Source organism: Abrus precatorius, unplaced genomic scaffold (genome assembly GCF_003935025.1).
Source record: "Abrus precatorius isolate BTA unplaced genomic scaffold, Abrus_2018 Scaffold10, whole genome shotgun sequence".
NCBI classification, from domain to species: Eukaryota; Viridiplantae; Streptophyta; class Magnoliopsida; order Fabales; family Fabaceae; genus Abrus; species Abrus precatorius.
Window position 1 is genome coordinate 6,940,267 of NW_020874292.1, and position 25,723 is coordinate 6,965,989.

Sequence of the window (25,723 nt, forward strand, 5' to 3'; positions counted from 1 at the left end):
TATTGGCCTAAACAAGATAATCAATCAGAAGCACAGGCTGAGCACAGGAAACGATTACTACACAATTTTTATGACACGTCCAAAACAGTTATAAAGCGTCAATGGTTGAGAGAAAAACAGAAAATTTAATGAATCAGAGAACTGTTGGCACCTAAAGTTTCTTATCATAGAAGAATGTAAAAATTAACCTCGCTCCGTAGCAATAGAGTAGACAGCTTTGAGTTTGGGGCATTGTATAAAAATGTTCACGTAAGCGGTACTAAATTTTGTGAAAAAAAAAATCTTCCCAATAAAGTAAAGATTTTACATAACGTTGTGGAGACTTCAAGGGTAATGTTTTTTGTACATAATTTTGGCAATTATTGCTCCTTGTATTTTTGTTTTGCCATGTACTAACTTCTCTTAGTCGCTACACAATTTCAATCAAAGCATAATTTTGGCAGGGTCACAGCTTAGATCTTGTAAATTTCTCGTCAAAAACAATCATCACCTTTCCAATAACTTTCCTATCTCTGATGGCAGCAAAGGCGAGGTTGGCCTGCAAGGATAAGAAATTGTTTCAACAACCTAGTACTAGGCCCCACTGAAAATCTATAAAGCACATATGTGGATGAAGAGGCAAGTGGTACAAGATTTCTAAACGTAAATAATTGCCAAAATCAATTTTATACACAAACACACACACACACACACATACATCATCAGATGAAGGAGAAAAAAGAGTAGTAAGTAGAAATGCTGAGATCATTCACCGTGGTCTCAATGTTTTCCTGATGGTAACAAAGCAAAAGTATGCAACTACAATTTTTTTTCATATTTCCTTAATCCCTATGTTATGAGGAAGAAATCAAATAGATTCTTTATTTCACCTCCTGTCTTGACTCGGCCTACCTCAATATTTTTTATCTAAACATTTAATCTCAAACTAAACGTGATCAAGTCCGTTTTCAATAGTTATTCTACATTTGTAATGATATCTTAGTATAACCTAGGAAAATCTCATGACACCCCAATTCCATATCATGAGTCACGTAACACTCCCATGGGCAACACAACGACATCAGTCTTAAAGAGAAGGCATTAAATCAGTACTCAAACTGCAGTAGGGATGGACAGATGGCAACCAGTGCCACCGCCAGTTAAACTGAAGTAAATATTGAACCTGAATATAGTCAGTAAACATACTGATTTTGATGTAATGAATAGTGAACTATGCCCACAAAAAAAAGAAAAAAAACCTTCTAAGGGTAAAAGCAGCAGTGAAATCTCTTTAAAAGTTAAAACAAATGGTTAAGTCTTGAAATGCGTATAGAATCAGAGAAAAGAGAAAGAAACACAAATTAGTAGAACAGTTTTGATAAATAAATTCCTGACCTCTGACAGACGGTAAGAATGAGAAATATGGATGGAAATCAAGCCCCTTGCCAACCAAGACAACAGTTCCTTTATAGAATCTTCGAGAACATCTGGGCAGTGTATTTTGTAGCTACCCCAATAGAGGCCATGCACTGTCCAATTCTGGAACAATGATTTTAAACAAAAGCAATCATAACCCAGAAATCATACTGAATTAATGAGAGTATATATCGCAGGCAGCAAAAACAAAGAAATCAAAAGTCATATGAATGGAGCTATGGTATGTTCTTTTATTTATATGGGATTTTATCATATTTATCAGTGGCTGGTTATTTAGTTTGGGCCTCAAGTTGGCTCCCACATAAGTGATGTGCTAAGTTATCAAATAGAAACTGAATAAGGAATATTTAGAGAACCCTATCTGTCGAGTAATGAGATATATATCTTAGGTGCCTTGGTCTTCTTCCTATCATCGTCTGACTTTTTCAGACTCTCTTCATTAATAAGACCAATAAGCAAGCCAAACAGAATTCCCCCAATCTTAGAGCCCTAAATCATCTTTTCCCATTACCTAAAAGAATCATCCTTTTCTTAAATTCACCCTAATTCCAATGTAATCTTAAAGTGAAGTTTGCAGGTAAATGTCATAATTCACAACCCAGGAACAAGACTTAGACCAGTCGTTTTGGGATAAAATAGAAAGATACTGCATCTTCCTGGCTTTTTGTTTGGCTCCAGGATTTTTGCTGCTCTTAATGCATAGCATAAAGTAACAATTGTTTTAGAATGATTATTTTCAGTTTCATTTGTCTAAAGGAAAAGAAAATGAAAGAACAATTTATCATGTTGCAATAATACATGTTACTTAATGCCCAATACTATGTTTCATAGAAAGCCAGATTAAGCATTTTCATCAATACATGCAAATAACTGATATATACAATTATGCACAGTCATTCAGGATGCCCAGGCCAACTTAGATTTGTGTCTACATGATGATGAATATTCAGGTTACTGGTGAAAATATATGAAGGCTAATTAAAAGCCTTAGCCAGCAATTTAACAATGCTTCACAAGGAAGAAGTATAATGAGTAATGCACAAATTGTATTTATGGAATGACCTGGGCACATGTAATTGAGGACACTACTTTGAGAAGCCAAGTTGGGAGTTCTTGGGGTTTGCTAAACAACAGATGCAACATTTGTTAGATTAAGTGATAGCAAAGAGTAGAAAGAAGAGATTAAATCAATGCAATGGTCAATTTTCAGGTACTCAGTTGTGCTTCCCTCCAAATCCCTTCCCAATTAATTTCAAATTATTTGTCGCACAATGTGATCTTAAATTCAATGTCCATGTGAAAAAAGCATGACTAGATCAAGCAACAAGCATAAAATAATTTAAGCCTGAAGCTCCATTCCTGCTGTACCTTAACAAGAGCAATGTTAGCAGGGATGACAGGAATTTCTCCACTTGCGAACCCAATTATTAGAATGTTAGCTCCCCATTTCAGAAGCCGCAAAGATTCTTTAGCAAGCTTGCCTCCAACTGGGTCATAGAGGACATCAATCCCCTTAAGCCTTCTGGCCTGAAGGAACTCCTTGACACTCTGCATAAAATTTCCATCACTCAAGTCCACCACATGATCAACACCAAGCGATTTCAAGAGCTTCACCTTCTCAGCTCCCCTAACACCACCAGATCATGCAAAACAAGAAAGACTGAAACTTAACTCCAAGGGATACTCACCAGGTAGATAGGAATAATCATTAGAATGCAATCATGGCATTATGTCACATGCAACCCAAACATGAAAATGTGAAAAACAACTCACTACCTAGCCACAGCAATGACAATGGCACCACATGCTTTTCCAATCTGCACAGCTGCAAGGCCCACACCACCAGCTGCCCCCAAAACCAACAACACCTACAACCCCATAACCACAACCCAGTTAAGTTAACCGCACAAAGAGACAGAACAACATACATTATTATCATCATATATATATATATATGAGTAAGTACTCGCACATAGGGGCATTTGGGTACACAACTTAATTAAGTACTTATTCAATAAGTTTTTTTTTCTTAAATTATGGCTTATGCCATAAATTTAACCATGAAACTTAATAGTATAAGCTGAAAAGAGCTAAACTATTTCTATAAGCCGTTCATTAGGTCTTTCAAACAGGGCCATACCTAACAACAAGGGAAGCAAAGGATAGATACCTGGCCAGATGTCAATTTAGCCCTATGGAGGAGTGCAACATGAGAAGTACCAAACGCCACAGCAAGTGCTCCAGCAGCAACAAGATCACAACCTTTTGGCACTCGAAACCTTAAAAATTCAAACTTAAACACGCGAGCATTGAGAATTAATAAAATGTAACAACACTAAAACGCTGGAGAAGAAGAATCTCACAATTGGGACTCGTCAACGACAACGAACTCCGCGAAAGTGCCGAGACTGGCGAAGGAGCAAACAGGGTCTCCGACACGAAAGTTGGAAACTTTTGGGCCAACAGCTTCGACGAAGCCAGAAAAATCGGAGCCAGGGATGAATGGGAGAGGGGATTTCTCTTGGTACTTTCCGAGCATCTGCAAGTAGTTGGCGAAGTTCAAGCTTGTGGCTTTGATTCTGACTCTTACGGAAGTGGGAGAATTGAGTTGAGGGATTGGGTGATTCTTTGACACAACTATTGGGCTCGAATTTTCTTCCAAACCCACCGTTGGGTCACCCAATTTTGTGCACAACAGTGCTTCCATTTCCGAACGTTGTTGTTTGATTTCACGTCTGTTGATTTCCCAGGGTTGTGTTCCCCTCCCTTGCCCTTCGATTCTACTCTTTCCTTGTGTTCACCGTATTAAAAACTGTAACCAATTCACAGGTCAATGTGCACTTTAATACTTTTTAGTTTTTAGTTTCTAAATCCAAAATATATAAATTATTCGTTACATGTCTAAATATATTTGCTTAGAATAAGACTCAATAATAACAGAAACGTAGATGATGGTAACAACATCGATCACATTATCAAATCAGAGGTGGAGGTAGTTGATACTTCTATTCTAAGATGTTTCAGGACCTGCCCTCTAACCTTATACATCCATGACCATTGTCAGAGTCAAATTCTTATTCTATCACAACCTTATGAAGGATGTTTTTAGGATAGGATTTTAATTTTAATTTTAATTTTAATTTTTTTTAAATTAAATGATCACAAGTTTCAACTTCATTAATTTCATGAACTTAACCCTAGCTTATTATATAATTTTAAAAATAAAAACATATGGGTAATGAAATCCATCAAATTTGAAAATATCATAAAATTTATAATTTTTTAAATAAAAGTTATATTTTCATAATTTTTACAACTAAAAAAAACTAACCTAAACCTCAGGTTAATATAATATAAAATTTATAATAAAAATAAAATAAAATATTAATATTTATAAATAAAAAGTTACTATCTAAAAAATAAACAATAGATGAGCTATTTTACTTTATAATTCACCATGTGTATATTTTAAATTAAAAATTATCAATAATGATGTGTGAATTATATTTTTTTGTTATAATTATTTTATTCTTTATCAATATTCTTGTTAATTTAATTTAAAATATAACAATTTATTCTTTAATTAAAAAAATTATATATATATATATATATATATATATAACATTTTTTTATCTTCAAGTTAAAGTGTGAAATCTCTTCAAATTTAGAGGGTTCGTTCGAAGTGTATATATTTAGCATGAGACTGTTTATATATTTTATGACCCTTTTATGTTGTGCACATTACAATTTCATATTTTATATAATATTACATAGAAAAAAAGAGGGGGGGGGGGGTCTTAATTGTATTTAATAGTTAAAAATTAATTTGACTGAATGGGATGATTGCGGGCACTATTGTTTTCTGGTTATTAGTTGCTGGTAGTGGTACGGATTCTATCTGTTTAGATGAAGCATTAAGCTTAATCTGGAACGAGTTGGAAGAGAAAGTGACACGAAAGTTGAAGCGACTTGATGATGAGAATGAAATTGGGCGTGTTTTCTGGGGAATTGGGGTTCCTTACCCCTTCTCCCACTCCTTTTTTATCCCATCGTTGCATTACCTCTACACTCTCATATATACACAAGCACCCTTCTCCTCTAATATTTGCTTCGTACCCTCGTAAGAATAGCTTCGTTGCTTTTGCTTCTTCAGCTCCATCAGTTAGCGGTTCTGGTGCTGAATATTCAGGTATATTTCTCTTCTATTTTCATTTACTGAAATACTTCATCATCTCTTCTTTAATGTAATTTAATGTTTTTTTGTAGTTTCATGAATTTGTTTTGCCTTTTTTTAATGGAAAAAAATCAGTGAAGTGTAGGAGAAATCAAGTATCAAGCCCACATAAGTCCTCTCATTTTCTGTACTTTAATGTTGGTTCCCTGAACAAACTAGCCACTAGGAGAAAAGAAATGAAACCAAAAAATGAAAGCTTTTCATTGGTATTTTTTCTGGCAAATGCTAATAAGCGTCTTAAAAAGTAGAAATTTTTTGTTGAAAAATGTTATAAATGTACTTCCCCATGATTTCCAGTGCATCAAAATGTAATTAAATTTCTTAATAGTGTCAAACAATCGTTAGCAAGACCCCCTTTTTTTTATTATGGGAAGGTCGTTGTTGCTAGGTTACTTACACGAGTGTTTTATGTTGAACCCCATTTCTCCAGAGCAGTTGTTGGATGTAGGAGCGAAAAAGAAAAAGAAGGAGATAGCTGGCATTGATCAGGATGAATTAGTGGATCCAAAGGTTTTAGCTGATCTTGACAGTTGTTTTTGTGAGTTCAAAGGAGTGCATATACACCACAAGATATGTGATGCTGAATCCCAAGCGCAGAGCGTGGTGCAGAATCAGATTGGTTCTCATCAAATCAAGAAGCTAGGGTTTCCTATGATTCTGTTACATGGTTTTGGAGCCTCAGTTTTCTCATGGAAACAAGTTATGAAGCCTTTGGCAGTGGTTATTGGCTCAAAAGTTCTTGCTTTTGATAGACCAGCCTTTGGATTGACATCAAGAGTAAATTTATCGAAGCCTCTTTCTTCAGAAGCAGGAGATGCAAAACCTCTAAATGCGTACTCAATGACATTTTCAGTCCTTGCTACCTTGCACTTCATTGATTTATTAAATGCTGAGAAGGCAATTCTAGTGGGGTATGTGAATATTCTGTCTTCTGTTTTGCTAAGTGGCTTTATTTTTCTGAGGTATCAAATGATTTTCTTCAACCAAAGTGGAGCTCCTCATAGTTATAAGATCAACAGTTGCATAGGCGATTATAAGTTGTTTTTGTTTGATTGTCATATATTTATGTGTTGCTGCATTAATATGATTGTCATTTTTCAAATCAAGAATGTTAAATAGATTAGCCTTTCTTTTTCACCATTCTGAATTAGTAGACAGTCATCATGATATTACAAGATCAGACATTAGTAACATGAATGCCCCCTGTAGTCCAAAAACATATACATATATTTCTAGTGACCTTTTTTCTCATTTTTTTTTCATATTAACATTTTCTCCATTGAAGCCAGATTTCAGTGCTGTATAACTGGCAATCAAATAATAATAACATAAAGAAATATATTCTCATATGCCTCTGCACCATAGTCCCTTTTTTAGAGGCTGAGATGTCTCCAAAATGACATTCCAGGCACTCAGCTGGTTCACTTGTTGCAGTTAATACATATTTTGAAGCTCCTGAACGTGTTGCTGCTCTGATCCTAGTTGCCCCAGCAATATTTGCCCCACTTACTACACCCAGAACTGTTAAAGAAAATAAATCAAGACATGATAACCAAATTAAAGATGACAACAGTTCTATCAGAAAAAATCCAATTTTTGGGCTTTACAAGATGTTGTCCAAGATTACCAAGTACATTGCAGAGGCAATAACACAGATGATGAAGCAAATGACAAATATGTTCAACTTCTTGTATAGGAAATTGTTATCAGCTATCCTGCGTTCTTCCCTTGCTATAATGCTGGTAATAAACTTGTTTTGGTAATGCAATACCAATCTCATTTGAGTCATGTTAACCTTGTCATTTTAATCATTATTGGAAATATACTAATCTAATAGAATGAGAAATTGTTGGTTCAACAGCTACTAGATTGAACTAATGAAAACCTTTCCAACAAGTTTGTATTCCATATATTATTTCCTTTTAGCCAGTTTTAGTAATTCACAGCTTGAAATGTAAAATTGATGTACATATTTTAAGCTACATAAGGAAAATTTGGTTAGATTGTGTCTGGTTGGATTAGTCTTGCATTAGTTTGGCTTCTGAGTTTAGTTTGTTAGACTGTACTTCTCAAACGGCCACTATCAATAATTTGTCATGTGTCATGACCCCTGGACTGATGGCCCCTTTTTCTCATGAATCTCAGGTAAGAATGGCAATTGATAAGTTTGGTACTGCTGCTGTTCGAAATTCATGGTATGACCCAAAACAGGTATCTGAGCACGTTCTTAGCGGATATACAAAGGTAATCTCACTGTGATTTTCTATTTTTTTTTTATTTATTTTTTCTATTTTCCATCCTACTCAAATAGTTAGTGCTCACCTGGTTGTTATCACTAAATGCAGCCATTGAGGACTAAGGATTGGGATAGGGCACTTGTAGAATACACTGCAGCAATGCTTCTGGATGAGGAATCTAAAACAAAGACATCACTTTCTGATAGACTTCATAAAATATCATGTCCTGGTGTGTCAGTACTCCTATATATGTCCACTTTTATTTGCCTTTCTTTTTTCCCTCGACCTTTGAATAACTGATCAGGAAGAATATTGATAGGCTGTGGGAGAGATGGAAACCATCTTAGAATGATTTCAAAATGTCAGTTTTTGGTGGCAATGAATAGGTTAACTGGTTTATGCTTTGACTTGATATTAACCAAGATGGAATGAGGCTCATGTCTTATTTATACTCTAATCAGTGAATTCACTGGATATTTTTGTGTTAAAATTAAATATGGATCATTGGGATGTTTAATTTACAGAATATAGATGCTAAGTGCCAGAATCGATGTCACTTAAAGATTTTCTACAAACTTGGCAAATCAATTAACGCAATTTTTATTTATTGATTTGTTATGTAATTACTGGTGCATGTCCATGCATTGTTTTTGGTTGATTCTTGTTCCTGGATTCATGTTGTATCATGTATCTCTTTCCGCTAAAACCTTCTTGATAGATTTGAATTGAATATTGAGCATAATTGTTTTGACTGAAGCAGTTCTGATTATAACTGGTGACACTGATCGACTGGTCCCTTCATGGAATGCTGAGAGACTTTCACGAGTCATACCAGCAGCATCTTTTGAAGTAATTAAGCAATGTGGCCATCTGCCCCATGAAGAAAAAGTGGAGGAGTTTATTTCAATTGTTGAAAACTTCCTAAGGAGATTAGTGGGTGATTCGAACGAACAATATGCACAATCTGCTGTAATCTGAAATTTTTACCACTACAGTTTCCTGTTTTATTTCATAGAAGAAGATACATATTATATAGGCAGACCCTCTTTGCAGTTTTATCGGATGGATAAAGATTCATTGAAGGTGAATCGATGCATACTCATTAAATTCATCAAGCAGGATGATCTCTGACTCTGTCTAGCAGTTGGAAAAATGCTGTAAGCAATAACCTATAATTCTATGTTATATTATATTGCTGCTAGCCTGCCATAGTACAAGATGAAATCCTCTTTATAGGTTACCTGCTTCAAAGATTTGTAAATCCACTTATACCATTGGCCATTTAGCCTGGCAGAGATGTCTCTTGGATGCAACAAAGACTTCATTTAACAAGTGTTCTTAAATAATGTATTTGATTTTGGGATGTGGATAAACTGCAGGGAGTGCAGTACATGAACCAGGCATTCAATTTATTTAATTGCAGTTTTTTAAAATTATTATACAATAAAAATATTAATAGACTGGATCTTGAACAGTTCATGATCCATGATTTTGATATTAACTACCCTTGTAAAAGATATTAGCATGAAGCTATTGAAAGATAAGTTCTTACTGAGAGAAAATATTGCCAGTTACAAAGAAAAATAATAAATGACTTGATCTTTCAGACCCATCAGCAAAACTAATACTTCCTTTAGGGGTTGTTCACAAGGGAGTTTTTGGAGAAAATAGGAAAGGAAGTTTTTTTTTTTTTTTAAATTTAACAAAATTATATATTTTTTTATGAGAATAAATACATGGTTATAATGTTTTATAACACTAATTTAAAACATTATTAAATTAAAATATATTTATTTAAAATACAAAGTTTTCCCTCCTTGCCACTCTCCTCCAAAACCTCAAATAATCTTAGTGTATAACCGGTTCTCAAATAATCTCTTAGTGTAGGCTTTATCCATCCAAATATGATTACTTAAGCTGATTAATGCATGTTCAGAAAGGAGGATCGATTCCTATGTTAAGAGGAGCATCTCCTAGGTCTGAAGGAACATCAAATCCTGACATGAAGTCATCACCAAATATCACAGCACCAGCTGCCAATGCCTCAGCCCCTATTCCCATTGCAAAACCTGGAGGTATACTCTGACTGGGGGCTCCAATGTATGAGGGCATGTCTGTGTAGCTTGGAGGGAAGCCATCATTTCTTGGAAGAAAAGTGGGAATATAACCAACATTTGAGGGTGGGGATGGGGGTCGAGGTGTTCTAGTTCTAGGCAGTAGATAGCTTGATCCAGTAGCCTCATAGTAGCTTGGTTCACCCACATATTGGTCAGAATAGTTGGTGGAAGTGAAGGGCGTTGAATGGGAGTCTGGGAAGTTTGCTAGTCCATGATTTTCTGGCTGATGGATTGAAGCTTGAGGCTTCTCCGGGTAGGCATGCCTTAACCCTCCCTGTGTTGTCGATTGGCTACTGTAGCAATCATCTAAGATCACTGTTCCTTCCTTGCTACCTACAAAACAAATTCAAAGCCCAGGTTCAAGATTAGAATTTTCCAAAAAAGCTAGAGGTAAACTTCATATCAAATTAACCAACCCATTATAAATCATATTGGAATAAGAGAAAATAAGATACAAAATGCAGATAACAAAACAGCAACAGTGAAGCTGAAAGGCAATTTGCCTATAGGTTATGAAATAATCATACACCTGGGTGGGAATTTGGCTCTTCCTTTTCCTCAGAAATACGAATTGAAATATCAATGAAACCTCTTGGTTTGCTGGATTTCTTTTTTCGTAATCTGTAGCTTCCAACTTCCTCTTGCCTTGGTTTTGACACCTCAGAATTCTTTACCTTCTTGACAAGAAATTCTTTGAGAGCAACAATTGCTGAGCCATGAAACTTCTCCGTGAAGAATATGGGGTCTATGCTGTAAACTTCCACGTTCAGAGCCAACTTTTGGATGTCTGGCGCTGAGTCATTAACAGGAATGGCAAACTTTGTTCTCCAAACTGGGTTTGCACTCCCAGAATCAACAACTTTGGTGCAATATTTGGTGTCAACATCAATCCACCCAACAGCAAACCATTGACGTTTCCAAAGTGAGGTTGAATGCTGGAGTCCATGTGCAGATATCAAGCAAACCTCCACCCATATAATCCCCATAGAAAGTTTAGCAAAGGAAAATGCGATGTTGTCTCCTGTAAGCTTCTTTAGATAAGGGTGGCGCAGGAAAATAGATGAAATGAAGTAAACGTGTTTTGCAGTATTTAAAAGGATCCTTTACTTTGATATCAGAAAATTCTTATACCTAAACATCGTTTGGGGGCACCCTTATGCCAACTTTTTTTAGCCCCCTTGTGGAGTGCATCATGGCTAGATAGGAATCCGCTACACTCATGGGTGGGTTAATTTTTTTAGACCGGAAAAAAAAAGGTGGGTTAATTTTCATACGCGGAGGTAAAAACTTTAGCACATAAGAAAACTAGACCATAGAATATTGTTGATGATAATATAATCAGTATTCCACATTACAACAGTTCTCTGAAGATTTTGGTTATCAAATTAGTCTCTCAAGAGTCAAATTTATCCTTTTGTATTGCCACTTTAGTCTTTGTAAGGATATGTTTTGAAGAGATTAATTTGATGAAACAAAAATCGTTAATGGACTGACGAGTAGACATGAATCTTTAGACAGAAAAAAAAAATTGGCAGTTTACTAGGATGTGCTCTGTACAAAAATATGTGCTTCCAGAAGCCACAACATTATCCACATTTGCACTGAAAGAATGGGCAAAAGATCTTGCAATTTACCCATTTCCCTATCAATTGAATTTACATCTACTAAGAATTACATAAACAATGGCAAAGTCAAACCTCCAATAGTTGATCAGACAACAACCATGGTTTTGCTTGCTGATTACATAATGCAGCTTGACTCTCTTTTACACTATGGTTTTTGAAGATTCGTAGGGTCCCTCAAGAAGAGGTGGAACCAACAATAGCTTTCAGCCTGCACGAGTAACGCTCTGTTCACCTTCCTGGGATGTTAATGAAGCAGTTCTCGTGTACATCATGGTAGTAGAACCCAAAATGTCATCTCCGAATCCACATGCCTTAAAAAATAACCTGACAAAAGTAAAGAACATCATTAGCTATCCACAGAGAAATAAGATTAGGCACTATATAAGGATAATGAACAACCTTTCATTCTCTGAGCAAAGGGCTGCTATATCATAGATGTCTCTATTTGTAAGCATTCTGCAAAAGGAATAAGTCATATTTAGATAATTGGAGCCTTGGGTGTCTTATCTTTAATGAAAAAGAAAAATAGAAAGTACCACTACAAGTTCTAGAGCCAAGAAATGGGGGAAAAGGAGAGTACTCTTTATATATATAACTTCACATCCCAAAATATGAGTTTTAGAAAAAAAAAACTATTAGGAATATGAAAAATTTTAGCTGAAAATAATAACATCCTACAAGTTCTTGATGATTTTTGGTAGTTTAACTTTATTTTTTTAATTATTCTCTCTCTGAATCTCTGCAATGCACAAAAAATTTCGAGTTTTCATATTTTCATAATTTTTTCTAAAATTTTATACTTTGATACATATTATTTTTAAATACTATATAAAAAAACAAAAGGAGAATGATTTTATTTTCATTTTTACAGCATATTCAGTATATCACAATGCTACACCTAGGAGGAGATTTATGTGATCAAGCATAGATTCCGGATATCAAAACGAAACTCGAAAGCAAAAACTTGAACAGGACAATAACTTGATGATTAAGAGTTAAATCTCATCAACAAGTTGTCTGCTGCATACCTCACAATTTTTTTAACTATCATCTGACCGATTCCCAGTCTCCGCAGGGATGGAATAACCTGCAAGACACTGAAGCACGTTGATCCATGCACGTTAACCAAGGAACCGCTGACATGACAAAATCAAAACGGGAAAACGCTCAATGCAGTTTCCTAAACTTCACAGTGGACTTTGTAAAAATTTATGATTATAAGAATCTATCTACAGTGAATTATTAAATTTTATTAAAAAAAAAATTTTGCTATTAAAATTAATAACATTTTAAATGTAATAAAACTCAATGCATTAATAATATTAAATACTACAATTTTTAATATATTTTTTATTTTTTATTTTTAACATAAGTCATTAGATGCACATTAAAAAATTGTTTATAAAAATTGTTTATTATTCTAATAATTTTTAATATTATCTATAAAAAAAAATTAACGTATTGCATAACTATTTAATTAAGTTATTTATTTAACAAGGCATTTAAAAGGCTTTACTAACCAATGGCTTAACTTTTTATTAAATAATATATTAACAGTGCATTAAAAATAATAAGATAGTGCATTGTTATATTTTTAATAAAAATATTAATTTTAAAAAATATTAACAATTATTTTCAGAATATTAATTAATAAATAAATATTATTTAAAAAAGACTTACTTTTAAGATTTTTAATACATTTAAACATAATAATTAATAAAAAAATATTGTTTATTAATTTTTTAACCAATATCCTTTAATGTTTAACCAATGACGAACCTGACGAGGGGAGGGGTTGAAATTTACCATAAAAACACCCTTCATTCCTATTGATGAATTTTCCACTTTTAAGAGAAAAATGTTGGCAAGGGTTACCATGACATCGTAGATAGAAGCAGTAAGACCATAATCGGAAACTGCACGACCAAATCCCACTAATTGATCGCCGGAAGGAGAAACCGGCGTGAGGAAATCCGGCACAGGCAAGATTGAAGATGAAGAGTAATTAGCATCAGCAACAACGTTTACATGGTGAGGTTTGCAGAAGACGGAGACAAGCACGGCACTGTGACACAGAGCTATGCGAAGCTTTTGGATATCCACGGCTTCGCGTTGGTGCGGTAATCTGTGGCAAGAGTGATTGCAATCGGCGAAGAGGTCTCGAAGAAGGTGAGGATCGACGTGGCGTGGGTCGGTGGAAATGAAAATTGGGAAAAGGCTCTTCTCAGGCTGTGAGATTTTGCTTATTCTTCTCCTTACCCATTTCAATTCCATCGATTTTGAAGCAAACCCCTCTATCGCACGTTTCTCTAACTGTATCTGTGTGTGACTGTGTAATGCAACTCCCATTGTTGCCACCATTTCTCTGTGCTTGCGCAACACACAAAAGTTTTGAATGGATAAAACTGAAATTGGCACGTTTCAGCCACCGGTGGAATGGAACTCAATTCTCACCAGTGTTTAATTTCTTGTCCAAATCACTATCTAATGTCACTTTTTTATTTTTCTGGTAAAAAGATCACATTTATTTTTGTTGTAGGATGCGTTTGGGCCCAAAAATGTAGAACTATCAACTCAGCAGCCCGGCCCATTCAGGTTGAGTCACAGTGGGTAAGTAAATTTTTCGAGTTAAATAAATTACAAGCTAAATATCTATTAGCATAGGCCATTGCAAGCTATAACCCTTGTATTTGATTCTTAAAACATTTATTATGTTTAATAATATAGTATCGCATTTAACTTTTTATCAAGAGTTTAATTTTAGTGAATTATTAGTGTTAATTCATTAAAATACACCATAAATATATTTTTTATATTAATTATTACGGAAATAAATATATTTATTAATATAAAAATATATGATTGGATGGTATAGAGTGTGGAAAGTAGTCCAAATTCTTTCTGGGTGATCCAACCATATATAAACCACTCAGACTTACTTGTACATTTTTTATGATAACGTACTATCTTACAATAACAAGTACTAACCATTTAAAATAAAAATTAAAGGCTAGGATTTTGCCCTGTAGAAATGAGTTGATCATTAGTTGCAACACATCTTCACCTGTTTGGTTTTCTCGTTTTATGCACGAATGCCACTAATAGAATCATGATGCTTGGGGTGTGACTATATATACATACAAATGATTAAACATTGATACTAGCTATAACTGGATAAATATGTAAAAGGAAAAATTAAAGCCAAGAAGAAACTCTTCTATATCCTAAGCAATAGTTTTATATCTTAACACCCAACATACACACGCACGTATGCAAAAGAAAAACCAAAAGCTTGCACGTTAAAGTTGACTTATTTGTGTCATCATCTCCGATGGGGTCAAATCTTCTGAATGCGAATATATACACCATGTCCTGGTTCTACAATCATTCTATACGCTGGAGAATGCCTATAACTAGGGGACAGAGAGAAGCTGAACTTGGAGATGATAAGGGATAGCACAACCTTCAATTGAACCATTGCAAAGTTCTTCCCCAAACACAAGCGAGTACCCAACCCAAATGGCACATACGCATGTGGAAACTTGCAAGCCTTAGAGACACCCTCACTGAACCTTTCTGGTTTAAACTCATTAGCTTCTGGTCCCCATATTTCAGCATCTCTGTGCAACGTTGGGATCAGAGTCCATAAACAAACGCCTTTAGGCACAGTGATGTTTCCAATTTGGATATCTTCATATGCTTCCCTTGACACAAATGCTGCTGGTGGGTATAAACGTAGCACTTCTTGAATCACCATAGTCACCTGTAAGCAAATTTATCAGCGTAAAATAGTTTGTAAATTGCCAAAAGGGTAAGATTGGATCAGAGGCAAGCCTCTCCTTCCTCCTATCAGATTAGATTGATCAAAAGAAATAAAATACAATAAAATAATATTAAATTACATTGTTTAGATTGAAATAGAACAATGCATTTCATTTTATTCCATCCAATACCTTCTCTTTTTCCCTTCAATTTAAAGGTATTAGATGAAACTAATTTTTTCCCTCATTCTATCATAAAATTATTCAAACAATAAAGTAATAAACTTATTTTATTTCAATTCATTCCCTTCCATCTCATTTCACTCATCAAGGGAAGAAAGAAATAATTTATTCCTAAACAATAATTCTAAGAAAAACAATAAGATCACACAAATTAAACTTATTCTAATAATTAAAATCAAAGTTATGTATCTTAAAAAGTCAAGTAAAAAAAATTAAATTCATTAAGTTAACTTGTGAAAAAATAATTAATCTTAAAAAAATACTAACCTCATTCTTTATAGTTTGAACTTATGTAGTTAATAATAATAAAACTTTATTTTTTAACAATATTAATTACACTTTTATATCTTTAACGTAATAAATACATATTTTTTAATAAAATTTTACTATTTAAATGCTTAAAGTGAACTAAATACTGGTATTAACAAAATTTAAATTTTAATGACATCTTTAGTTTCTGTTGCTACAAATATTTATGGATTGACTTTATCCAAAATTGACCAATGTCACAAGAGTGTGTGTGCCAATTAAGTGAGGTGTTTCATAACATGATGAGGAGATGTTTATATATGGTTTTTCACAATCAAACTTAACGCTTACCGTCTTCAACATAGGAAGAGAATCAGCATCAGGTATGGCATTGGGGCAATGTTGAGCAACCTCATTCCTTATACGAGTTTGCCATTGAGGGTGTAAAGCAAGAAGCATCAAACACCATGAGGCTGCAACAGCAGTGGTTTCATGCCCAGCAAAGTATATGTTTTTGCAGTTATCCACAATGAATCGCTTCGAAAACTCCTTCCCTAGACTTTGATCCGTGATTGCTGCTTCCAGCAGTAACTGCATCAAATCTTTCTCAGATGAGGATGTCTCTGAACATTCTCTCTTCCGTTCCTCCACTAACTCCCAGATCAGTGACTCTATCTCTTTCTCCAGACTCGTTATCTCGTTTTGCTTCTTTGAAGTGAATTTCAGTTTCTCACTGCCATTAATTATCAATAAGCACACCAATGTTCTTAATTGCTCTTTGATCTGCATGCATATGGCTTTAAGATTTTTTCTTAAGAACTTTTAGAATGATTACATCCAAGGTTATTGGTTTTAAATAAAGATAATTTAGATAGAAATTAATTTTTCAATCATTATATGTGATGTTTTGGCAGAATGAAATAAATTTTTAGTTGAAAATTACTAAGATATTCAAATTTAGCGCCTATGTATAAATACTAATGTTCTTACCAATAACTTAATGGATTTAACTTAATTCAAATTTCACACAAATTATAAGGTGTTTTTATGTTAATTTAAATTTCAACCTAATTTATTATTAAAAAAATATATTTATATATACTATGTGGGGGCTTCTAATATACTCTCTTGTATTTTAGAATATGTGTATTAATAAGTTACACACTTAGAAGTATTTTATCACAATTAAATTATTTATTTAAAAAATAAATAAAACTATACTAACAAACTTATATTTATGTATGTACGTGCGTGTATTTTATCTATTTGATTATGATTAAATCAAGGCTTAATTACTTAATCATAAATTAATATAGCCAATAATTTAACGATTGGTTTTAATGTTTTTGCTATTTACTAATCTTGCATAGTAACATTTGTATGTGGCTTCATTTAATTTAAGTTTCACACTTGAAATTAAAAATTACAAATATCCATTATGTAAATATACTTTTAGTTTAGCTTTTCTCTCCGTTTCTTTTTATAAGACATAAAATAAAAAATTTTCTTAATTCTTATTATAAAAAATAAATAATAGATTCAAGATGCATTAATTATTAAAATTTTTTATATTATTCTTTTATTAGTATCATTAAATATACAAATTATTAACTACACTATTTAATATTATAGGTATTTTTAAAATAAAATTTATATTTATAAAAAAATATCAGACTTAATTATTTTTTTTTATTCTGATAATTTAATTTTTTATTTTTTATAAAAAAATTGAAAGTAGTATTAAAATAGCCTAAATTAATTTATTTAAATTAACTCATCGCTGGTTGTACTCGATATTGAACGGGTCTAACTCAACTCTCTTTGACAATGAGTTAAAAAAAAAAAAAAAGGTTAACTTGACTCGACTCACTGAGTAAGGTGAATCAGTTTATTGATTTTTAAAAAAAAAAGTATATATATAAAAATATAGAAAATTTAAAAATATCATAGAATTAAAAAAATTATTCACTATAATTTCTTAGGTAATATCTATTAAGTGAGACATACCGGAAACCGCTCCCAAAAAGAAAGCCTTGTTTGGACATTGCCTTCTGTATGCTTCTAAGCTTTGAGAAAACTTCCTTTCCTTTGGAATAAGAATGGCCGAAACAAACCCTTGAAATAACGTCAGCGGAGAAGCCCCTCAAATCTGCATCAACTTTAACCTCTGCAGTGCTTCCTCCTTCGCTCTCAATAAATCCCTCCCATTTTAGTAGTAATGGCTGCGCTGACTCTATCATTAGGCCCACCATACCCTGCCATTTTCATCATTTTTTCTTAAGATTCACTGTCCCTACCACGTTTTCATTCTAACACCATTAATATTGTGTTCAAAATAAATTAATGAATGATATTTTTTTATTAAAAATCACGTTGAAGTAGCACTTTTCTTTCATTGTAGAGATTTTTTATATATATATATAATATTTAAAAATAATGTATACCAAAATATGATATTTTGAATAAGTTATAAAAATTTAAAAATTTTAAAAAGTCTTAAAATTTGTCAATGATAATTATTTTAAAAATATTAAAATTTTAAAAAGTTAAAATTCAGTAATGGTAATTTAAAAAAAACAATGACGATTTTTTATATAAAAAACCTATATTTATATCCTAAATTATTATTAAAAATTATTACTCATATATATCTTCAATGTAATACATACTTCAGAAAATAATTTATTTTTTTGACCAGAAAAGCTAACATAAGCTGTGACGGTGCTGGTGGGGTACTATCCTAAAGCAAACAACAGGTGGAGAGGGGACAACCGTATCAATTTGTTTTATTTCATTTTCTTCTTCCCCAAACAATTAAATTAAAAATTAATTCCACCTTCTGTACAGAGCATGTACACTTGTTACAAGCACACCAATCACTCAGAAATATCATGCAAGATGATAACCTTTTACCTTGCTTATGTGGGGCTACTGCATATAAATGAAAGTTGCTATACAGCACAAATATGATTGTACAAATAATGTATAACTAGACTCTTCTGTATATATGTCACAAAGCAAGCTAGCTCCTAATAGGCAAAATTACCAGAAGAATCACTGCATGAAAATAGAAAACAGAAAACAAGATAATTGTCTTCTGTTTTTCAGAAAAAACAGAGCTTGTAATGTTGAATGAGTAAGTTAGTTAAAACTTCAAAGGCAGGACTCACAAAATTAACCGTTTAGACTAGTGTTAACCAGAAAAAGTGTACCTTAGAAAGAACGGACACCACCTTGGACATCAATATGATAATTAATACCAATACAGGGATATAATAAATTTTATAAGACACAAAATGAAAAAATCGAGCCATTGTAAATATAATAAAATGGTCAATTTATGTAACTATTGTAATATTTTTATCTATGTTGATATGAAAATAAAAATTAAAAATCAGAAACTGTAATCAAGAATATTTAAAGTGTTTGTCAAATGTTTATCGTGAATGCATGTACAATACAAATAAGACACATCAGAGTTACTATTTTAAGGTGTTCTTACCTTAATTTATTGACGTATTCATAAGTTTATAAATACTTTCCATGAATCTCCTCTCTCACTTGATTAAGTTAAGATTATACTCATTGGCATAAATAAAAATAATTAAGAGTTTAAAATTAATGGTAATGTTGGTTGTACATCAAAACTAAATTACTTTTTTATGCTAATTTTTGTAAAGGGATTGACCCAGCATGCAGATTCCACATATACACGTTAGTTTTCCTTATATTGGACAAAGAATCAATGTTTGAAAAGTTCCAATAATTTAAGAGTTACATAAAAAAATGAAAATAACGTAGTTCAAACATTAACTAGTTCCAATAGTTAATATAGAAACAAATCCAAGTAGTAAATACACAAGGGTATGAAATATTGACGACAGATAATTACTTATTTATATAAGAAAATGCTAACAAATATCTTGAAAACACTAGATAAAAAAAATATTTTATTGTAAAATGTAAAAAATACATTTATTTATGATTTTTAATATGTCTTAATATAATTTATGATAAAAACCTACTATTATACCTTAACTTTGTCCATGAAGAACTCAGCTGCAACAAGTTTCCTCTGGTGTGCCCAACTAAGCCCGTTGGCTCTCAAAATGCCATTGCCAAGCATAGGTGCAAGTTTGTTTGTTATGTAAGAAGGCTTACCCAAATCCAAAGTTATACTCTGATTTATTTCTCTCACTAGATCGGGTTGGTTCACATACAAATGTTGCTTCATCCCTGTAGAGTAAGTGTATAGCAGACCTGCAAAACGAGGTATTATAGCACTAACTAAATTCATGCCACCTAATCATTAATTGTTAGATGTAATAAATGTAACAGTGCACACCATATTGTGAAAATTTTGATCCTATAATAATGATAGAGAGAGATTTTATGTTGGCCCATTTATTAAATGGGACCCAATTTAGATAATCCGTACATAATCCTCTAACCATTGGCTAGTTGAGCTCCATTAACATATAGCAGTGATTAACTCTAACCTATAGTAGCCTACTTCAATGCAAATGAAATGTAGCCAACAAGACCCAAATTGAAACACAACAGCTGTAAAGTTGACAAATACAAATGTATTTGTCACTGTGGCTTGTACTAACTGATATATAAAATGGCCATTCACTAAGATCTGATATGAATCCAGACTGGGTGACTTTGGCCAGGACCACTTGATATTGGCTGCATTCTGAATTGTTTAGAAAATAAAAATAATAATTTTGCAGCAAAAAGTCTAACATGTTTAGCTCGAGATAATTTTGGAGAAATAATTATTTATTTTTAAAAATAAGCTGAACAAAAATATACACAAATTTCATTGAAGATAATTTACTCGTGTAAGATGTAGATTTCACACTGGTCAAAATTATTATGTGTTTATTTGTTAGATTTTCTTTTTCTTTTGCACTAAATAGTATATATCTTAAGAATAAAATTTCAATAACATAATATGCATTCTCAGCTGACAAGTGAAGAAACCTCTTGTTTTTGTGTCCAGTAAGCGGCAAGTGCAGGCAAGACAATAGTACAAATAGTCCAACACTGAGGGATATAATAATTGAAATAATAAATAATGATCAATTGCGATTGAAAGATAATTATCATGCAGCTATATTAAAATATTGTGTAGATTAATTCAGAATAGTTGAGAATGTTTAAGCATAATGCTTAATAATCACATAAAAGGAAGATCGCGAATATATCCCTGCTTTATTGGTCCATCAGATTATCATCTATTATTAGCTTTTAAAGTGTCAAGATCTTAATTTTGACATGTTAGCTTTAGAAAATCTCTGCTTTTTCTCTGCCATCCTAATCCCAATTTTCCCACTTGCAAACTATCAATCCAATAAAGACCAACCAGGAATGTTCAAAAAGACTGCTGTCATGTCTAAAACTTAACCAATTCGGTAGCACCAAACACATGAACACTGAGCTTTTTGCCCCTTTGGTTCACCCTTAAAGAAGAAAACATGCCAAAAACTACAAAAACGTGATAACCATAAATCTACACAATATTTCAACTCACTTGCACAGGTAGGCATATATGCACTTAGCTTGGCTTTCGGCAAAAGTTAGTAAGCTAGTTTTAGATTCATAATTGCGAAAGTCTGAAACCATTTGATACGCCCATAGCTTTTTCCATACTATACAGTATTAATATCGGTCTTGTTAACCAACATTTACTGGATATTTGTTGAAATTTTTAAAAAACATATTAATAAAATTTTGTTTTTAATTCTTTAATCAGTATCAAAAATACTTATTAGTATTTTCCTATTAATATATCTAAAACTTAACTAGATTTGTAATTATCTAACTTCCTCAGTCATAAATATCAGAGTTGTTTAAATTATATAAATATTTAATCAATATTAAAAAAACATGAATCGTTAAGATCGAGGAGACCCACAAGTTGACCTTTTGTTCAATCTACATACATATTCATTCATAAGCAAATTAATTATGTTGCTTGCACTAACTAAATGAAGTAATCATCTTCTTCCAGCCACTATCTAAAATTACTAAACTGCAAGAGTTCCTTTTTAACCATGAAACTAGGAGAAGAAGAAAAATAAGGAAAAGGGTAACTACCGTATTGTTTCCTCCAGTGTTCAAAATAGGGGAAGAGGGTTGCAGTGTAGTCATGTGCTAGAAACTGATCAGAATGATTGGAGGTAGTAGCTTTGGCTATGCTGGCCTGTGATTGAATTCTCTGCATATCAGGTAGATTCCCATGTAGAAAAGAAGGTGGAGGCCCTCTTATACCTTGCATTTGGAGCCTCTTTCTGACCCTTTGAGATTTCTGCCACAGATCACCATAAAGATAAAGTATCCAGCTCAAAATGCCCACAAGAGCAAGAGAAGAAGCCACTTTCATTAACAGAAACACCTCCTCCATCTCTCTCTTTTCTCTCTTCTCCTCTTTCTTTGACTCTAATAATTAAAGTGCTACCTTGCTAGGCACATAAATTAAGAATTACATATTAATATATAAGGGATAAGCAAAAGCTGATTGCTGCAGAATTTTATATGTATATTTATATATATATTTGAGCATAGACTAGAGAGAGGGAGAAAGAGAGAGGTGGCTTCAGTTCACACACACACACTAGCAATTGTTAATGAAAGATTCTATAAATAAGATCAGGTAAACATTCGCTTGGAAAGGGGACAAGAAGCTGCGAATAGTTCGACAACAGGAGAAGCCGGTGACATATGCAAAAGCTTTAACTATATGCATGAGTGTAATATGATATTATATGTGCACATGCTTTGATTGGTGGAAATACCTATGTTAATATCAGATAATATCCGGGGGATGAACATATGTTTATTTATTAATTAAAGGAAAATGTCTGTTGAATATTAAAATGAGAAATACAATAATTTTTTTATTTTGTAATATATTTTCAAGACAAGTGTATATAAAGAATAGATAATATAATGTGAAGATAATTATAAATAATATTACATATGATGTTAATTTTTATCGTTTAAATAATAAAATTATATATTAAATTATAAGTATATGAAATAAGGAGTAATATTTTTTTATACGTATTTTTATTTATACTATTCTTCTTAATTTATATTCTTAAATTTTCTTCTAATTATTAAAAATGTAAAAAAAATTGTATACAAATAGAATTTCTAGCTCTTTATAGTATCTGAATTTAATAAATTTTAATTCGTGTACAGTACACTGGACACTGCAGGTAGCATATTCCTTTTAGCTTTAAAGCAAAGAGATACCGACGTATTTGATGTAGAGAGATCGGTTCTGTTTACCTTTATTTTTCCTCTGTGATAGTTTTTATATTATTATATTGTTAGCGAGGATATATTTATATTAATGAACTTGCACCTTCACCACACCTCCAATTTCCCATTTCCTCTCTTTGATTTCACTAAAAAATTTTATACAAATTCAAATATTTTTAACTTAAATAAAATTTATGGAAAATTAATTGTAGGCATTTATTTTTCAGAGCATAATATTTCATGTCCTTTTAAAGGAATTATTTGCTATATTGGTAGTATTTCACTCCCTCACAGGTTAAGATGGGATGTCTTTGTCTAAAATTGATCATGTATATTAAACTTATGTATGACTTTGCACACATGCACACACTTTGCAACTTAATTGTGTCATTGAAATCAAATGTTCCAGTTCACCAGAAAAATCAACTGGTCCTTTTCAATTATTGTGATTGGATTTATTAGAGGCACAGTAGCCTGTATTGTAGTCTTTTTTTATACATAAAAAAAGTGATACATTTTTTAAATACGTGATTCAACATTTTTTTATAATTAATTTTTAAAAAAGTCAAAATAATTTGTAAAAAAATGTACTTTAAATAAATATTTTAAGTTTTTTAAAATAAATTAATCAAAAAATATATATATTACTAGATTTATAAAAGAATAAAAACAGGAGATAAACTTGACCGGGCGTGGACCCTAAAAACAAAATACTTTTGAGAAGCGAGAACTGGAGACTAGCGAGAGATGAAGAGGGGCCGAGGGGCATGCGCCTTCGATATCCAAACATGGTCTTCCACAGAGCAGACAATATTTTGCCAAGACATCTAAACTGTCTCATGGTCTTTTATATTTTATTTTATTTATTTGTTTTAGAAAATAACTACTTGTTTTTCTCTTTTTAATTTTTTTAGAAAATATAAAAAAATCAACTAAACCAAATGTATTGTTTTAAAATTAGTTTAAAATCAATTTCTATGATATCTACCCTAATTATTTTAAGTTTCATTTTTTATACTTGTTTTACGGCTTTATCTTCTTTTCTTTTTTTTTTTACATTATATTACTCTCTTTTTTTTCTCTTTTTATATCTCTTTCTTTTAGAACATATATAATTTCATAAGAGTGCTCAAATAAATTTTTTTTCATTAGAGCTAATTCAAATTTAGTGAAAGACTCGTTCTTTTACTGGACCTCCAATAATAGAAGATCTTTTCAAGCTGATTCTGCGCAAAATAGATCCTCCCAAATAAATGGACATATTCAATTTTTATCATCTCCAATAGGCAAGTTGTGCTTAAATTTTTTTAGGATTGAGATTCAAAACGTATTTTAATTAAGAGTAAGTTATATTTTTCTTTCTTAAAAAAATTAAAATATATTATGATTTAATTTATTATTTTATATGTTAGAATAATGTGTAATATATATATATATATATATATATGTGTGTGTGTGACTTTTTTATCAAAATATTTTTCTAATATTTATTAAACTTTCTCAATTTTTTAAAAAACTCAATGTGTTTTTTCTAAAATAATAAACAATTTTGTTGATATGAAAATTTTAAAAATTGGCATCAAATGATAAAATTAAAATTAAAATAATAATAAGAAAGACAAATTGCAAGTTTAACATATGTAAAGAAAATATAAAATGTAAAAATATTTTAAAAAATTAAAGCATTTAGATAAAAATTAAACTATAAATAAAAAATTAATAAATATAAACAAATATTTTATAGTATAGAGTTAAACCGGATGGGTAACCAAAAAAAAAGAAGGAAAAATATAATAGATTTAAATAAAAATTAAAAATTATTTGAATAAATTAAAAAATAAAAAATATTTACTTATTTGAATTAGTGAAAGAGAAAATTAAAAATAAATAAATAATAAAAAAGACACTAATTAAAAATAAAATTAAAAATATATTTTTTATTATAGTATTTTCTTCTTAATGTAAAAATATTTTTAAATTTTTATGTTATGAAAAAATAATTTTATATTTTAAACAATCAAATAAGAAAAATAAAACTTCTGCCATCTTCCCCCCTCCATTTCACAGTTTTTTAAATAAAAAAAATTTGTTGGTTGTTGATTTCACATACCATTATTATCTTTTTTTTTACTTTTATTCATTTTAATAATAATAATCTAATATTTCTTTCATAACTAATTTCTCTATTTCCTTCCATCTTATTTATCTTCCATCTTCTGCAATTGAAGGCTTTGCCCAAAGCTTATTCTGTATATATAATCATTTGTCCACCCTTTGAATGACTTTGCATGTTTTTCAATATGAATGACCATTTTCAGCTGTGGATTATATACAGACATGAAGATTTGCATCTGCTGTGAGCAAATTAATTACACGTAAGATCGTTCAATCTAATTTAATTTTCGTGGATTTTATTCAACCCTAAAATATCACAATCTTAGAATACCAAAAAGAAAAGGAGCCACGAATTTTACTTTAAATTCTGTACAAATAGTTATGGTAGAACTGGTTGATTATAAAAATAATAATTTTTAATCATACAATTATGTATGAATGGTTAAAATTA

General features: G+C 31.7%; 4 protein-coding genes and 1 pseudogene across 6 annotated transcripts; 1 reads left to right on the forward strand and 4 right to left on the reverse strand.

Moving 5' to 3' along the window:
• Positions 1-108: 108 nt before the first annotated feature.
• On the reverse strand, positions 109-4,299 carry LOC113848502 (quinone oxidoreductase-like protein 2 homolog). 2 transcript variants are annotated; one of them, XR_003501827.1, is made up of 7 exons: positions 3,780-4,176; positions 3,587-3,695; positions 3,193-3,284; positions 2,785-3,043; positions 2,479-2,539; positions 1,375-1,518; positions 414-538 (listed from the first exon to the last, which is right to left on the reverse strand). XR_003501827.1 is itself a non-coding variant. In XM_027478059.1 (6 exons), exons 1-6 carry the CDS (start codon positions 4,121-4,123, stop codon positions 446-448), a joined length of 1,041 nt encoding a protein of 346 aa, XP_027333860.1. In that variant the 5' UTR covers positions 4,124-4,299; the 3' UTR covers positions 109-445. The 2 variants fall into 2 exon arrangements, 1 of the variants encoding a protein (XP_027333860.1); XM_027478059.1 differs by lacking the exon at positions 2,479-2,539 and having other exon boundaries at positions 109-538; positions 3,780-4,299.
• Positions 4,300-5,253: 954 nt separating this feature from the next.
• On the forward strand, positions 5,254-9,381 carry LOC113866629 (2-hydroxy-6-oxo-6-phenylhexa-2,4-dienoate hydrolase). 2 transcript variants are annotated; one of them, XM_027501453.1, is made up of 6 exons: positions 5,254-5,605; positions 6,081-6,561; positions 7,059-7,392; positions 7,796-7,894; positions 7,996-8,116; positions 8,648-9,381. In XM_027501453.1, the coding sequence occupies exons 1-6, from the start codon at positions 5,389-5,391 to the stop codon at positions 8,863-8,865; spliced, it is 1,470 nt and encodes a 489-aa protein (XP_027357254.1). In that variant the 5' UTR covers positions 5,254-5,388; the 3' UTR covers positions 8,866-9,381. The 2 variants fall into 2 exon arrangements, with proteins under 2 accessions (XP_027357254.1, XP_027357249.1); XM_027501448.1 differs by having other exon boundaries at positions 5,330-5,605; positions 6,039-6,561; positions 8,648-8,872.
• Positions 8,520-14,036, reverse strand: LOC113866648. Its single transcript, XM_027501462.1, has 4 exons — positions 13,505-14,036; positions 12,658-12,716; positions 12,029-12,085; positions 8,520-11,953 (listed from the first exon to the last, which is right to left on the reverse strand). Exons 1-4 carry the CDS (start codon positions 13,988-13,990, stop codon positions 11,833-11,835), a joined length of 723 nt encoding a protein of 240 aa, XP_027357263.1. The 5' UTR covers positions 13,991-14,036; the 3' UTR covers positions 8,520-11,832.
• LOC113866641 lies at positions 10,025-11,015 on the reverse strand (annotated as a pseudogene).
• An 839-nt stretch (positions 14,037-14,875) lies between the features above and the next one.
• LOC113852516 (cytochrome P450 714A1-like) lies at positions 14,876-22,379 on the reverse strand. Its single transcript, XM_027482816.1, has 5 exons — positions 21,988-22,379; positions 19,916-20,142; positions 17,890-18,137; positions 16,234-16,615; positions 14,876-15,392 (listed from the first exon to the last, which is right to left on the reverse strand). Exons 1-5 carry the CDS (start codon positions 22,292-22,294, stop codon positions 14,967-14,969), a joined length of 1,590 nt encoding a protein of 529 aa, XP_027338617.1. The 5' UTR covers positions 22,295-22,379; the 3' UTR covers positions 14,876-14,966.
• Positions 22,380-25,723: the final 3,344 nt, after the last annotated feature.

Coding starts and splice junctions, on each gene's coding strand:
- LOC113852516 (XM_027482816.1), bottom strand. CDS start 22,294: ATGGAGGAGGTGTTTCTGTTAATGAAAGTGGCTTCTTCTCTTGCTCTT. Junction 16,616..17,889: donor CTTTTTGGGAGCGGTTTCCG/GTATGTCTCACT, acceptor AATTAATGGCAG/TGAGAAACTGAAATTCACTT. Junction 15,393..16,233: donor CTCTTCCTATGTTGAAGACG/GTAAGCGTTAAG, acceptor ATTTGCTTACAG/GTGACTATGGTGATTCAAGA.
- LOC113866648 (XM_027501462.1), bottom strand. CDS start 13,990: ATGGTGGCAACAATGGGAGTTGCATTACACAGTCACACACAGATACAG. Junction 12,717..13,504: donor CTTCTATCTACGATGTCATG/GTAACCCTTGCC, acceptor AGTGTCTTGCAG/GTTATTCCATCCCTGCGGAG. Junction 12,086..12,657: donor ATAGTTAAAAAAATTGTGAG/GTATGCAGCAGA, acceptor TTCCTTTTGCAG/AATGCTTACAAATAGAGACA.
- LOC113848502 (XM_027478059.1), bottom strand. CDS start 4,123: ATGGAAGCACTGTTGTGCACAAAATTGGGTGACCCAACGGTGGGTTTG. Junction 1,519..2,784: donor CTAACATTGCTCTTGTTAAG/GTACAGCAGGAA, acceptor TCATTGTTCCAG/AATTGGACAGTGCATGGCCT. Junction 539..1,374: donor ATTCTTACCGTCTGTCAGAG/GTCAGGAATTTA, acceptor TTATCCTTGCAG/GCCAACCTCGCCTTTGCTGC.
- LOC113866629 (XM_027501448.1), top strand. CDS start 5,389: ATGATGAGAATGAAATTGGGCGTGTTTTCTGGGGAATTGGGGTTCCTT. Junction 6,562..7,058: donor GAGAAGGCAATTCTAGTGGG/GTATGTGAATAT, acceptor ATGACATTCCAG/GCACTCAGCTGGTTCACTTG. Junction 7,393..7,795: donor CTTCCCTTGCTATAATGCTG/GTAATAAACTTG, acceptor CATGAATCTCAG/GTAAGAATGGCAATTGATAA.